At 33.1% G+C, this 17,059-nt stretch overlaps 1 protein-coding gene across 14 annotated transcripts in view; it reads right to left on the reverse strand.

Moving 5' to 3' along the window:
* Positions 1–17,059, reverse strand: part of RIMS2 (regulating synaptic membrane exocytosis 2) — a 605,377-nt gene that overhangs the window by 145,426 nt on the left and 442,892 nt on the right. For 7 of the 14 annotated variants that reach the window (XM_057531989.1, XM_057531987.1, XM_057532000.1 and 4 more), the window contains one exon: positions 14,699–14,799. The exons of the other annotated variants lie outside the window; for them this stretch is intronic. In XM_057531989.1, the coding sequence (XP_057387972.1) occupies positions 14,699–14,799 (101 nt within the window). The remainder of the gene's footprint in view (positions 1–14,698; positions 14,800–17,059) is intronic. 14 annotated transcript variants of the gene reach the window in all.

Below are 17,059 nucleotides of genomic sequence, written 5' to 3' on the forward strand. Positions count from 1 at the left end.
GACGAGAAAAGAACAGAGCAGAGGGAGTCCTGGCACCGTGGTAAATGAAACAATCATAAGAGCAAGAAGATGCTCTCATTTTCATCAACTTATTTTTATTCCATATAATAATTCAAAGAGAGTAGAAGTTGTGTTTTGTTAGTAACACAACTGTAGGTACTCGCTTTTTGAGGAGCTATTTCCAGATGATTTTTTCTCTGTCCTAGCCAAAGTTCTTATCATTGTCTGATTTGAATGCTGCACTGTGTAAAAATCTGCTTGTCAATAGATAATTTTCTTTAGATAGGACTCCTAAAGAAGGTATTTTGTGGTAAGTTCTCTACTTTGGAGGGAGAAGACAGTGAGGAAAGGCCACAGAAAACTGAGGGTTAATTTAAGATTTCGTTTTGTAAACAGTATCCTGCAAATGAAATCCCAGCTAGAAAACTCTTTAATTCCCTCAAAGAGAATTAGTCACTGCCTTGACTATTCCTAAACTACTTTATTTATGCCTTTCTTATACTTTTATCATGTCTCTCTTTCTCAGTCTCTGTCTCTCTCTTATCTATCTATCATCTATCATCTTTCTATCTATTTATCATCTACTTATCTACCATCTATCTATCCTGCTAGATTATAAATTCCTTGAGGATAATTACTGTCATATTTATTTTAGTATTCCCATTATCTAGATCAGTAGTGCCTGACTAGAAACTCAATGAATGTTTAATGAATAGAAATGAGTGGAATGGTTGTTTTATCTGGGCTATATACTGAGGTATTATCTCCAGTATGAAGTACCAAATCAGAGTATAAACGACTGTAATGATATCTGAATAGAGTTGAGTCACTTAATCCTTTCATTCTCTGTGATGGGTATAGATAGGAAGTGGTGTGCTTATAGGTATTTAACAACCAGCTATCCAAAAGGAAAAAGTTCTGATTTACAGAGTTGGCTCATTTCTGAAGGCTAAATACTCCCACTGTGGCTGATTTCAAGTTACCAGATGGTCACTGAATGCAGAGTTGCTGCATACCACCAGGGGCGGGGGCTTAGAAATAAATGCATTATTTGTAGGACTCACAAAGACTTGTTAGGAGAAAAGATGTACATGACAACAAGATATCATATCTGCAAATTAATCATCTTGTGAAAGATGGAACAATAACAGCTTAAGATAAAGAAACACAATTGCAGACAGAGTAGCCATTAGCTTGGAGGCAAAGACTTACTAAAGAGCCACTGTCTCTTGGTCTGAAGGAAATTTGTAAGTTTCCTGGAGAATTTGTAGAGGAGGAATTAATGCTAGTAGTCAATGATGACTTTCTCAAAGGCTTGGCTCTGTGGGAACTCTGTGTCTCTTAGTAATTAGCTGTTCAAGGAACCTCATCCTTTATTTACTTCCATTGATTCCTCACAATTTTCAGAGATGGAAAGGCCAGTTCTGCGATGAAATCCCAGGTTTAGAAATCTCAGGTAGTTGCAGAGCTTGTGCTTTTGCATTTAACAAATGCATTTACTATTTTCCTTCTCAGGATCCTTAACTCTTCCCCCATTCTAATCTATCATTTACTAGAACTGTTCTCAAAAAACAAATACCAAAAATGTCCTAATTTATCAGCCAGTAGTGTCTTCTTTCTTGATTTTGCTATTACATCTAATATTGTTGAAGGCCTCTCTTTTCCTGAAACTTTTCCATGATGGCTTCTCAGATAATGTCACTCATGGTTTCTCCCCTATCTCTCTAACTATTTATTCTTTTTTTAAAATTTTATTTATTTAATTTATTTATTTTTGGCTGCATTGGGTCTTTTTTGCTGCGTGCGGGCTTTCTCCAGTTGTGGTGAGCGGGGGCTACTCTTTGTTGCAGTGCTCGGGCTTCTCATCGCGGTGGCTTCTCTTATTGCGGAGCATGGGCTCTAGGCACGTGGGCTTCAGTAGTTGTGGCACGCAGGCTCAGTAGTTGTGGCTCGTGGGCTCTAGAGCGCAGCCTCAGTAGCTGTGGCGCACGGGCTTAGTTGCTCCGTGGCATGTGGGATCTTCCCAGGCCAGGGCTCGAACTCGTGTCCCCTGCATTGGCAGGCGGATTCTTAACCACTGTGCCACCAGGGAAGGCCTCTAACTGTTTATTCTTAATCTCCTTTGCTGGCGTCACTTTCTCTAACCTGATTTTAAATTATATTCTCCCCAAATTTCAATCTTTAGCCTTCTTTTCTTTTCACTGTACGTATTCCGACAGAATGACCTAATCCATTATCTACCCATGTAATGACTAAAAAATCCTTATCTTTCCCCCTCACTTCTCTCCCAAGCTTCAGACCTGTATTTCCAGGACATCTAACAGGACATCTCCCATATGTTGTTTTGTAGGTACGTTGATTTCAATGTGGCCAAAATCAAATTTATTCTCTTTCACTCCAAACCAGCTGTTCTTGTATCTCTTATATTCCCTCCATTATTTAATAGGCTTAATAACCAACTAAAACCTAGAAAACTTGTGAGTTATCTTTGACTTCTCTCTCTCCAATATTCTCCATTCTGATCAGTTAAGAAGTATCACTCATTTTATGCAAACAAATATCTTGATAATAAGCTACTTGGGACTTATGAATGGGTCCTTGGTCTTTCATATTCATAGTTAGAGTCTGTTATACCTACTTATTTGTCTCATTTGCTGTTGAATGCCTACCAATATTCTTTCTTCCCCTTTGTTCTTTACTAAAAGAATCACATGTATTTTGGTGGTCTAACAGCAACACCAAGAAAGGAAAAGAACTTCATTTTTTAGGATCCCTTGTAGCTAGGGTGATCCTTTCACTTGAGTCTTGCCTCTGAGGTATAAGCAGGAATTTAGGGGACACAGTTTGGAGAGAACTATTACTTTTCTGATTACAGTGGGCTGGCTTAGCTGTTATGGTCTTTGCCTTTCCCTCTTGGCTTTTCTTTCTGATTGGAGTTTACATATGAGCCTACATTAGTAGTCATTTTGTGACAATGGGGATGAATGCCTTACTGTAAGAACAGGGAGCAGAAAGACAAGTTCTAAGAACAGAGAGCTTGGCTTTTGAAACAGTAGTACCAGCCCTGAATTGCTGCTTGAATTTCTTGTTTATGGAAAAAAAAAATCCTTATGTACTCAGATGACTTTGTCTGTTTATTTGTTATCAACGTCTGAATGCTAACCCAAATGGTATATCACTCATCCTGTTCTGTGCCTGTTCTGACCTCATGGTAAAAAGGTACACTCTTTAACCATAATGTAGTCATCTAACTTTAATGATAAGAGCCAGTATAGCATAATGACCGCAGGGTATAGAGTTAGAAGATATGAATGTGTAACTGCTCTCCCACTTACTGGTAGCTATGTGATTCTGGGAAAATCTCTTAACTTCTGTGAGCCTGATGTGAGCTTTGAATAAGATCACAGGTGCTGACACATAATAAGTATTCATCATGATAATAATTAGGAATGTAACTGTAAGTTTTTATTATATGTAATAAGAAGTTTCCATGATGAAACTCCAGAAGCTCTAGATTGTGATACTCAGTTTTCATCATCATTTGGCTAGGATCGCAAACATTTTATCTTGAATTGAAAAAACTTGAAAATAGCTATGAAAACTTTATAAGTCCCTATTCCATATCTCATTAAAAAAATAAGGCATTGTCCTTTGACACCAGATTGGCTTATTTACTTAGGGTAGGATAACATTAAACCTGACTTGGAAATTCATGTTTTTTCATTCTTGAAACAGTTAACCTGGGTTGGTTTTTATAATTATGCTTCTACTTGGCATCAAGGAAAGTTAAACCAAAGAACATAACAATCCATGACCCTAACACTAATAATTACTAAAATGTGAATAATTTTAATGGTTTACAAACAACTTTCAAATCTTTTATATATTATTTTCTTTTCCCCAACATCTAAGACAGCTATCACTTTTTAAATTTACAGATAATATGTATTAATACTTAGCCATTTATTATTTTAGATGTAGCTACATACGGTAAATAATTGTTTTCTTTTTCCACAGCCTTACTGAGTCTTAGATTTATTTTTATGCCATTTATTTTTCAGTAATATCTCAAACAAATGTCATCTGAAATTTCTGCCTCAATCAAGAAGTCTGTTCTTCCCAGACCCTTAAATGTATTAATAACAATATCTCATTCTGATATACGTAACATTTCATTTACATCCAAGCTCAGAGAGAGTAGAACAGAATGCCTGCTACTAGTGCAAAAACCAATGAGTCCATTATTCTTCCACAAAAGGAGTTACTATTAAAGCAATTATACCATTATTATGATTAAATGCTTCTCCAAGCCCTTGGATTATAAACTTGTAAGATCCAGCTAGAATTAGGAAATATCGTAAATAAACTCTCCTTAGTCATAAAATTCCTGACATTTAGTTCTTTGTAAATATCTTTAACTATTATGTGGCTTATTATGTAATTTTTTAGAGAATATTTATATCTTTTATTAGGACATAGGGTGGTGATATTATAGATATTAAGTAGCAGGCTAGCATCCCAAAAGTTGTAATGGAAATAAGACATGAGAACATAGCAGTAGGATCATGGTCCTGGGAATCTATAACAGGCAAAAATACAAGAAAAATTAATGGATTGAGGATATGAAGTGGTGTTCTCTTTCAAATATTAGTACCTTAGGAAGTAATAAAGTAACTCAAGGTACTTGCATCTAAGAGAATCAGAGCTAAATAATAGCCTGAAAAACAACATATTATTGAAGAAACTAAAAGGGCCTGAGAATTGCCCTGATGGATCAAATTCAAGCACAGGGCAGATATAATTACATTCTGTTGAAAATCTGGAAGAGGCCCACTACCCTTACTCCTTGTGTGAGAAGGTAGGGTAGGATCGGTTGGATTTGCATGAAGATCATTTGCGGTGGAGTCAACAGTCAAACATGGCAAGGAATGACAATTATGTCTTGCTCAAACTCTAGCAGTAGCATCTGAATAGGACTCCTTGTCTTTAACATCCTTTTCAAATTCATCTGAAGTATACCATTAGAGTATCTTCTAAAAGCACAGATTTGTAGATACTGGTGACTTAAAAACCTTCAAAGCTTATGATTTTAAAGAAGAACATTCTGGATTTTTAACTGAGTGATTTAAAGCCCTCCACAATCTGGTCCCAGACAACTTTTTCATTCTTACCTCTTAATATGTATCCCAATTTGTTAAGTGTTTCTATTCTAAAGAACTACTAACTGTTCCTTAAAACATAGCTTGTGCTCATATGCTTTTATAACTCTGCTTAAGCTCTCCCTCTGCCTGATGTGTCCTTCACGTCATGTCTTATTCTACAATGTATTCCCAGATTTCTTCAAGCCAAATGAATATTTCTCTTTTTATTTTTCCTTTGTATGATTTACTTGTATTGTACTACTTAACACGGCCTACTTTGTACGAGCACTACTTTTTGTGCATGTGTTTCCCTAATTCAATTATGAACTCTTAGACTGGAAGGATTATGCCTGCCTGCTTCCTCCTTTCCTCCCTCCCTCCTCTTTCTTTTTTCCATTTCTTCCTGCCTTTATCCCTTTCTTCCTTTATTCCTTCCTCATTCACTTAGTCCTCCATTTTATTATTATTTATTTGATTGTTTTTCTGGTAATTTTTCTTCTTCTAATGTTGCAGAACCAGAATCCAGACTTAAAGCTGATTAGCTTCAGAGATACCTGCGGTATGCAGTTCTGAGTAGCAGGAAAGAGGACATTACTAAATGTCCCCTGAGATAACAAAATACGTTCAGATATTTAAAAAAGAGGAATCATATAACCATCCTTTAAGAAAAAAAGCCCAGGAAAATTATGTGGCACTGAAACATACTTTTAGTTATTCACTCGTCACTGAGTCATTCAAAAAAATCACAGTATTTTAAAGCTGAAAGTGACTTCAGAGAGGATGTAATCTACCTTCCTCATTTTATGGATGAGAAAATTGAGAGAAATAAGTTAAATGAATTAACTAAGCTTATACAACTAACTTGTTAATATTAAAGTCATTCTATTTCTTTTCATCAAAATAAATTGTGAACCATAAATTCATGTTTAATGGGATACTAGGCAGCATATTTAGAACCTAAGCCATTTCTTTTTAAAATATTCACATATAGTTTTCTTCTTTATAATAAAGATTTTCTTCCTTTTCTGAAATTTGAAAACTATATAAAATGACATGTATAATCAGAATACAAAACCAGCATGGAAATAACACTACTATACTACTTATAACTAAATGTGGATGAATTTTAAACAAGTAAGATATTTAAATAATAAAAAAAATACAAACTAACCTGAATAAAAAGACATTTTATGTCATTTTGAAATAACACCTTCATATTCCATCTAAAATTCTGATGATTTTTCTTTTTGGCAGAAAGTGAAAATGGGCTTGAGAAGTAACATGTTCTTACATGACTGACCCTGAAGACTGTTAGCCTTGAAGTGAGTATTCCTAGTCATGAAAATGACCTAACAAGGGTCAATCATAAAATCATAGCCATTTTCTTTGTTAGTCAGAAAGTTATATTGAATGGTGGGTTTTGGTTCATCTATCAGAATCGAGTTCAACTGTAAAGTTTTTGTTATTACTCCTACCTCACTTCTTATAATAAATAATAAAAACAGCTACCATTACTGGGCTTTCCCATGTGCCAAGCTGAGTTCTGTACTCTTTTACATACAATATTTCTACCTCCTGAAATTATCACCAGCCAAAAGTTCCTTCTCTCATAAGAGATATATTCCAAGGTTAGCTATATTATTTCCAGTCTGGAGTATTACTTTACAATTTTCAAAATTGATGATGCAGAAATAATCAAAATTCCATGTTTAGGAAGATATTAGTAAATTAATTTTGCTAATAAATAATATCTGTAATCCTTCCAACTGAAGAAAATTACAACTAATTTTTTTGCTCATGAGCAAAGCTATTACATAATAAAATTGTAGATATGTTCAAATTATAATTAGCCAAATTAAATTGAAATTATAGATGTGGAAGACTCCATGCTGCCCTCCTAGTTGACTGATTGCCTTAATTGACTAAAGGTTTTGACTTAAGTCTCAATTCAAACTTAGTTATCAATTATTTCATGTGAAGTATGAAGCAAAAACATTATACACATATATTTATTCTATAAATCATAATTATTATGCCATAAGTTAATTATAAAATCTGTAGATTCAATCATTTGTGAGAATACATTTAGTAGAGAGCCTGACACTGATCAGAGATTACTGAATCAATAATGAGACAACACTAGATAAAGGAAATGAAATACAGAAGATCTAGTTCAAACCTAATTTTAAAGATTAAGCTACAAGATTAAATGATTTGCTTAATTAATGATGAGGCTGCCTAAAACCCAAGTGTTAATACATAATGATGTTTTCCAACGTGGCCTCCAAACTACCATACATTTGTGTAGCACTTGATAGATAACACAGAATTTGTACACAGAAAAAAGTTGGGTTGTGAAGAACTATTGGGCAATGTATCCAAAGTCTTATCACATAAGTGGCAGAATCAAAATTAGAACCTAAGTCTTCCAATTCTTTCTGAGTATTCTTTCTATTATGATTAACTCTAGACAGAAACCAATAATCGTATGTCCATTAGAAAATTTGTTTTAGACTCTTGGGTAATAACCTACCCATACCCTCTCCAGAAGTTCATATCTTGTCCTTACTTGCCCCTGGAGAGACTACAGAGATGAATAAACTATATCCCCATTCTCAAGAAGTGTGAAGTTTAATAAAAAGGTAAGAAATAAGCAAATAAGCACCACATAAGACAGAATATATGTATTTTAGGAAGTCATAAATGTCATGGTTGGTTCAGAGGGTTTATATGTTTTCATATCTCTGTTGTCTTGAATATTCTTATATTTGTAATTTTTTATACGGCTATACTTAATCCTTTTAAATTATATGAAATTTGAGTTGGAAAGAATGTTTCTGCATTATTTATCACATTTTCTTCCTTCCTTATTCCTCTTATCCTCCTTGATTCTATAAAGCAAGATCTCTCACCTTTTGGTGACCCATATCATTCATTCCTTGTATCCCTCAAAGGGCACTCTAGTTGTTAGCAAACCAGCAACCCTGGAGGCTTGATGAAAGCAAAGGTGAATGCATAAATTTCTATTTTTGCTGGAGGTAAAAGAAAAATGTTTCCCTTGTGTGTTCTTAGGAAATATATAGGAAGAAATTATACTCTTGGCAATAGCAGCTATTGTCCATAGACTGACCCTTTTACCAGAGAGTACCTAGATGCAATTTATTTAAAAATCTTTCTTTTGTTAGTTTTTAGCAACACTATATTTACTAAAAAGAGAGAAATTACAATTTCTTCTGTAATTTTATAGTGTTCTACAACATGTAAGTTGCTGTCCTAGTCATCTCAAATGACGTCTTCATAATTAAAAATTTTTTTTATATTTCCTGACCTGACATGTGGTTTTCCTGGCCTGATATGTGATTATATAGTATGAGGTAGCAATTCACAAATATAATGTAAAGAAAGAAGACACGTGCTTGAATGTCTGGCTAAGAAAAACATATTTAAATTTAAATGTGGTTTTATAACTATGAAAAATAATTTTTAAAATGAACTTGCAAACACAAAAATATTTCATCTCCTAGGATGTGAGAAGGTGGTTGGAGAAATAGAGAAAGTAAACACAATTTTAAAAAATCAAAAAGTTTGAAACAAAATAGCTATAGTTAGTTGCCTAAAAATACATATTTACATTATAATCAAATATGCTTTCATAATGCATTAAGGTGACAAACTAAAAGACCATTAACTACTTTGTATAGATATGTTATAGCTCAACTGTATATCCCCCAAATTCATATGTTGTAGTGCTAACTTCTACTATCTCAGAATGTGACTGTTTTGGAGATAAGGCCTTTAAAGAAGTAATTAAGGTAAAATGAGGTCACACTGGTGGACCTTAATCTAATATGACTGGTGTCCTTACAAGAAGAGGAAATTGGAACATAGACACACACAGATGGATGACCCTGTGAGGACATAGCAAGAGGGTGGCCAACTCCAAGCCAAGGAGAGAGGTCTCAGAAGAAACCAAACCCGCCAACATTTGATCTTGGAATTCTAGCCTCCAGACTGTGAGAAAATTAATTTCTGCTGTTTAAGCAACCTAATCTGTGGCATTTTGTTATGACAGCCCTAGCAAATGTTAAGAAAAAAGAAACCTAAAGTTAGAAACTTTTATATTCAAAGATTAGTCACAGATAAAACTATAAAATTTCTAAAATTCCATTAAAATTATCTACTATTAAGTTTGTAACTGTGGGTCTGTTACATAAAGTGAGGTATGTTTGTACATGTGAAACAAGGAAGAAGTAAATAGTTGTTGCTTCCATCAGCTAAAATATGGAGGAGAGGAATTCTCCTTTGGCTCAGAGCTTTAGGATATGTGTGTGTGCATATCATAGATTTAGATAAATTATGTGTAAATTTAATTTTATCTCTCTCTATGTTTAAGTTAAATTTGAAGTACATTCCAGCTGGCTAAAGAGTAGAAATGGCAAGAATGATAATTTGTGGTAGATAAAAATTTGACTAACCTGATAAAAATGAGACAATCCAAATCACTTTTTAACTTTTTAGTTTATCATTAGTTTTTACACTTTTCCTCCCTTTCCACCCACATATTTTTTAGGATTACCTTAAAGATATACTAATCTGTATCTAGTAGATTGTTGCTGGCAACAGAAATAGACCTGGTAAGAGCAGGGTATCTGTTGAAAATGATTTCTCTTTTTCTCTTTCTTCTCCATCATCATCATCATCATCATCATCATCATCACCGTCACCATCACCATCCCACCATCATCATACAACAGCTCACATTTACTTATTCCTTATTATATTCCAAACTCTGTTTGAGTTATACATAACATATAAATAGACTTAATCTTGAAAACAATCCTATGAGGTAGGTACTATTACTAGCACACTGTGCTAACTTTGCTAAAGAACGTGAAGCTATCTTATTGCAGGGTTATACAGAAATGAACACAACAATAGAGAAAATTGACAAAGTAGATAGTATTCAGTATTCAAATACTTTGAATACTATAGTATTCTGTTCAGGCTGTGTTCTCATCTCCTACACTGTACTCAAGTACTGCTGCCATATTTTGGTGATATTAGAGCCTTAAAGTACTCCTGACTCACAAACACCAAACTTATAAGCAGCCCATAGATGCCACTCCTCACCAGCCCCAACCTGTCTCCCCTCTTCTGGTCCCTACTGCTTGTGTTTTGAAAGTCAATTTAAAACACTTAAGGCTAGCCTTAAATATGTATTCTCAGTGTTGAGAAGAGAGTAAGCTCTAATTAAGGGAACAGCTTAGTTAACAATGGTGATCTACTTGCCAAAAATACTTTGCCTTTAACAGTCTGAATTTTTTTTACATTGATACTGCCTACAGCTCCATCGTGTGAGGTTTACTTGTATTTACAGACCTTTTTCTTTAAACTATCTCTGTGTTGTGTAGTTCATATTATAATGTAAGTTACTTTAGTGGGATTGCTTTCTTCCTAATATGTCTCTTTGAAATCAGTGAATGGATCCTTACAAGGCAAGAAGCCTGGAAGAAAAGGTGACAAGTGCCCAGGATCAGGTATGTACAAAGAATGGAGAAAAGCTCTTTTTTTTTCCTTTCTTTTGCTGTGCTGTGCTCCACTCCCAGAACACTGACTCAGTCTATTAGATTGCAGGTTAAATAGATTAATATGAACTTCTGGTCCACATGTGAAAAGTTCTGTGAAATTTATGGGCTACCTTACTTAATTCTAGAGTGATAAATAAGAAAACAGAAGATTATAAGTGCTACAATAGGGGTAAAATATTTCTGTGATAATTTTGTGGGAACATTACCACCAAAAAGGAACATGTTTTTCTACAGAGAAATAAGCTTTGAGTTCCAAATAAACACGGTATCAATAAACTGTGTAGCTTCTCTGTTGAAATCTGATGGACTACCCTTTTAAAAAATATCCTCCAAGTTCATTTAAAAACATTAAATATGGCTAATTTAAAAAGCAAACATCATATACTTATATAAATATTATCAATTTCTCCATATTAATTTTCAGATATACCTACATTGTTTATCAATTATTGCTAATTATTGTAATTACGTAAATCATGGAAGGGTAGCTGGTCTATGCTGAATTATAATTCACATTGTTAAATGTAATAAACAAATCATGTTTTTCTGAACCAATGAAGAGCAGAGAACATTGGTTTTAAGTTGATCCTTAAATTACGTTGATAGTAGAATAGATGAATCACATGTAAACTGGGATAAAGACAATGCAATAGGCATGAAAGGGTGCATTGGCTACATAGTTAAATTCTGTTTTGAGGGGGAAAGTCCTAAGAAATCATCCACTGATTAAATAGGAATCATGTCTGCATGTGGTTTTGATGCTTTTATTAAATATAGGCTGTCTGCTTACAAATTTCCTCATATACTTAAAATGTTTAGAAAGACAGTAACTTAATAGGCATTGCTCTGCAGGTACTTTCAAAGTGAATTACTAAGGAGATATTTTATAAATTAGTAAGAATTGTTTACAACTGTCAGTGCAGAATGCTTGAAAAATTCAGGGAAGCAATGCCATTTAAAATGGGGAATGTGTAGTTTAAAAAAAAACTTCGCTAACAATTATATTCCATGAAAGCTTCTTAATAGCTTCACTAGAATTTCAGGAATATAGCTCATAAGTATAGCATATGCTCCATAGGCTTTGGATTTAATCTCAGTTATCTCAAAATTGAAAACCAGATTAGCTACAAATAATATTTTCCATGATTTAATGTGAACTTGGGTAGATTACTTAACCTTTCTATGGCTTAGTTCCCTTACCAATTAAATGAGTTTTTCACGAATTAGAGTTAATGTATTAAAGTGCATAGCTCAATAGCAAGTATTTAATTGGAACTTGTTCTAAAACAAGGAAGAAAAGAATGCAAATATAAGGTGAATATCCCTAGTTAAAAAGAGAGGGGGTGCAGTTGAAAATTTTAATCTAAATAATTGTTAGTATGGAAATGAATAATAACTAAATCTATACATGTGCTTGACCAAAAAAAAATCCTCTGTAATTTTCTCTTTGATCCATGAGAGAGTTAGATCAAGGTAGGGATGATAGGCAGATAGATGACCCAGCAAAGATAGTTCCACATCAGAAAATTTGTAGTGGAACAAAATAGAGTCGTGCTTTGGATCCTTTTCAAAAGTTGTACCTTAATGACTTGATTGCATTTTTGGTTAGGCTGAGTGCACAACTCCAGCAATAGTAAACAGAATTCTATGTACTTGACATTCAACAGATAGGATTTGTTAGATACTAGGAGAGGCCTTGTAAAGGCATCAGATCACTTATTCTCAGAAGAAAGTCTTCATTTTTAAATGACATCATCCATCACTGGCTTCTGGCTAAAACCCTAAAAAGAGGAAGTCAACTCATTCAGTTACCTGGAAGTAAATTTTACATGCAGCCCACCTTAGAGCAGTGGTTCTCAAACTGTAGTCCACATCACAATCACCTGGGAGGCTTTTTAAAACCAGGAACATCACCCCTAGAGTTTTGATTAAGTAGGTCTGGAAGGGGTCAGAGAATTGCATTTCCAAAAGTCGTTGGGTGATGTTGAGGTTATTGGTCTGGGTCTACACTTTGAAAACCACTGCCTTAAAGAATACCTAGGAAATTATATTGCTTAGCATAAGTCCTTTGCCAAGACTTAAATTTTTTCTAACTTAAAATAATTGGTACCAAAGTTATAAAACTTTGAAGCCTCAGGCATTCTTTAGTATTCCTTTGGTCCATCCCCTTGTAATGAATTTCTGTCAGGTATCCATAACACGAATCATTGGCATTGCTTCTAAGGAACTTGTTTTTATTGTATGAACAATGTAAATCATATGAGTGACCCAGTTTCCTTTTCTGCCTTTGCTGCTTGTGAGGAAGCTCACAGTCAAAATATAAGCCCCACATGTAGCAGGTGTATAGGATCTCACACTATGCATTTTGTTCACAAGCTTTACTTCTGGCGTTACCTTGTTTTTTCTTGACCTCATTTTCCCTTGATACTCATTTCTTCATTGACGATATTATTGAGAGTATTTTATGTATTTTTAAGAATCATCTACATTCCTTCCTGAAGTATAGTGGGATATAAACAAACAAAACAAATATGTGTTATCTTATGTTTATGGAAGCTTTAATATCCTATTTTATCAGGACTTCATGCCTTGGTCTTTGGATTATATAATATGAATAAATGAGAGATTAGAGCATAGCAGATGCCACAAAAGATCAGGTCTTTCTTCCTATTTAGCCCTAGGCAGAAATATTTTAAAAAGTACCTGGAAAGGCACAGATATCATTTCTGATACCAAGCTCAAAAGGTTAGAGATGTATCTGAAATATTCTATCACTGCAAATCTGTTTTCTATGAAATTCACTGAACCTATTTGAAGCTATTCATATTTTCATTTTAGAATAAAATTTCTATAAGTTAAAACCTGCTAAGTAAAGGCAAGGCTATTTTTTGTTTGTCTTAAATTTACCTTTCTCTTGGCATTAGGCCTGTGCCATTTCCAGGACAGCAGAACAATCCTGTATTCACCACATCAGTCAATATTCATGTACTCTGGGGAAGAGATTGGTGGCTTGGAAGGTGATGCTGAGAATATCTGCCTCCTCTAGGTTGTATAATGGAGAAACTGAAACCTATGCTACCTACCACATACGCACATCCAGCATAGCCAGTTGTGCTTTACTTCATAAGTCTTATCTCTACTGAAGAATGGGCTATAATTGAGAGAAACTGAAGGTAAGGTTTAAAATAGACCTAACTGTATAAAAATCCAAATTGCTTTTCTCTAATACACAGATAACAGACCACAAATATTACATGACTGCAATGATTAGACCACATAATAACGAAATGTTAGGAATAAGTTTTGCTATTTTCATTCTTTTGTTAAATCTTAAATAGGTACATCAGAGCAAAGTCTTTGAATGAATAATACAATGAGCTTAAAAATGTTTTGAAAATATAAAGGCAATGAAGGGCAAGAACAATGAAATAATACTTTTTTTTCCTACATTGGTAGACTTCACACCTCAATTTATTACCAAAAAGTGGTTCAAAAAGATTCTCACTAAAAAACATTTTGAATTCTTTACAACACCTCATGAGTATGTATTTTGTTCCAATAACTTATTAATAAATCAGATTGAATTAAAATGCTATAAAATAAAAAAATTCTATATGTAGGAAAACCATAAGATGATAATAGAAGTTCTTCCTAAACATTTTTGAGGGTGTTAGGGCCTTTATAGGTTTTATAAAATGAAAAATTCTAAAAGCTTTGTTCTTCAGATCATTTATGAGTTTCATTTCCTTAATCTCCTATATTATATAATGATTTTTCTAAATATTAAGGCAAGTCTATACCTAAAAGTTGGTATACAAACACGTCATAAATTTTAGCATTTAATAATATCATGGGGCCATTGCATTATATGTTTGTGTCTGACTAATCTGCATCCAGCAGTTTGAGAATCTAACAGTTTCATATGATTAACTGATTATTTTACAACTTTTAAAAAGAAAAATGTCTTGCCTTTGATTGGTAATCTTGTTCCAGTCTGGGATCTGATCCGGCTACCTGTTTGTATTTGTTAATTTTCATTTGGCGATTTCTCTCCTCTATATCCATAGCACCTATCGAGTAGAAAAAAACCCATAAAATTAATGTTCAGTTCTTATTTCTGAGCCCAACTTACAGGATGCATAAAAGAAGAAATGCTAGGCTGATATATTACTTTCATTCAAGGTAGTATGTACAAATTAAATGTTATTTTTTAGATTTATTTAAGTATGCAATTTGGTGAATAAAAGCATGATTATTAAATATGTAAAATAATTTAAATCTGAACAAAATGTAAACAAATGTAAATAGAAGACAACAAATTTTCATTAGATAGAAAACACCTTCTGGTACATATATGTCCAGGAGAATATATTTGACAGCACATAAATATGACAATAGTAATATTATAAGAATTTTGGCTTGTAATGAATTCATCAAGGTTCGAATTATTTACTGGAAAGAGGCTGTAAGTCTCATTGGTTTCAAATACAATTTTACAATTGCATTTAGAATTATCATAAAATCGTCCCATGTATTAAAGCAGGTTGCTCCAACATACGTGTGGATGCAGTTATCAAGATTTTTGAACTTGAATTTTCTAGAACTAGGATCAAGAAAGAGGCACTTGGAATAATACTCCTGAAAACATACCATGCCTGTAAAGGCACAAAGTATTACTGAAATCATTTTAGGGGAAAAAACGAATGTATGTAGGCGAGAAGCTGAGATAGTAAGCCTATTACAAGATGAGATTAATGCTGTCTATAACAGGTGCTTCCTCAAAACACATCAACTATAGATATCAAGAGGGTCTTTAAGAACTTTGGTTAGAATAAGAACTAAATTCAGTAAGCAAATCTTAGCAAACATGAAAAAGTGCTTTAAAATTATATTTATGATTTTTATTAAAGAGATTTTATAGAGAAATTCCATTTCTCATTAATAGGCATAATGGAAAAACAAAATCTCAGTTGTATGCTACAAACCTACAAACTGGGAAAAACAATCATAGCTTAGTAGGTTCAGTGGGTTTCTACAATAAAATGTTGTCATGAAAATCCACAAACACTGGGTCTAGGTAAGAATGTAAACATACACACACATACCCCAGGCTTAAGATCAGAACTTTAAAACTGCAGTAAAGACATATAGACAAAAGTGTGCCCATTCAAAAATAGGTATTTTAACACTCATCCTGAGAAAAACCTCACTGTATATTTGATAATCGTTAGTAAAAAAAATTTAAGTAAAAATTGATAATTAAAACAAGATACAAAGGGAAGAAAAAGTTCAAAAAGGATTAAGAAAATCTTGACTAAAAGAATGTATAAAGAGTTTAGATTATATGATATCTAAGTAAAAGAGCAAATTTAAATCAACTAAACAGTTTGAGTCAAATTTTAATAATGATTTGATTAATTGATTCTGTGCCAAATTATAAAATGGGGAATAGAAATATAATGTTAATACCAATTGAATGATACACAAAATCAAGTGAGTGCTTCCATGATATAAGTGTGAAATATGGTCAAGTATAAATGTCTATTACTCTATTAAAATACAATATTGGAATTGTTTGTACCGCAAGAGATATTCTCAGATAAATATATTTATTTTCTCCAAGGGCAAGGGAACAAAAAAGCCATCCCAGCTTCAAAAAATTATGTGTGCTGAAAAAAATATTAGCTAAATTAAGTGTTTGGGAAGTTTCTTTTAAAAAGTTTAATTTTGATATTATAGTAGCAAAACAGTATTTTAAACATAAATAGCACCAATAGACAAAGTTTAAACACATTTTACATATACATATATAAATATATATATACATATACATATAGACATATACACGTACATACATACATACATATATACATTTCTAATATTGAGACTATTTCCTGGACATCGACCTCCTATGACACTACATTAAATTCTTCCTGATTATTAGATAATAATGTGTAATATTCAAATTGTCTCAAATTCTTTTTGGTATAAGGTAAATTATTAATCAAGTAAACTAAGAAAATATGATTTCTTATTTCATTAATATCTTAATAACATAAGCCATTTAAGAGGTTTACTTGTTTTTAAACCAATAAACTAATTGTGGTTATTTTGAACTTAAGAAAGCCTACTTAATGTGTCCAAAAAGTTAAAAGGTCATATTTATTGTGTTGGTATGGCAATCAAGTAAAAAAAAAAAAGTTAAGTTATAGGTAGATTTTGTAATCAGAGATGCAATTGAAAATGGCCATATTAACCAACAGTAAGACAGTGGTTGCTTAGGTTTCTACATTTACACCACGAAGATCATCAGTACACCTTCAGTGATTT

This window comes from Balaenoptera acutorostrata, chromosome 17, assembly GCF_949987535.1.
Source record: "Balaenoptera acutorostrata chromosome 17, mBalAcu1.1, whole genome shotgun sequence".
NCBI classification, from domain to species: domain Eukaryota; kingdom Metazoa; phylum Chordata; class Mammalia; order Artiodactyla; family Balaenopteridae; genus Balaenoptera; species Balaenoptera acutorostrata.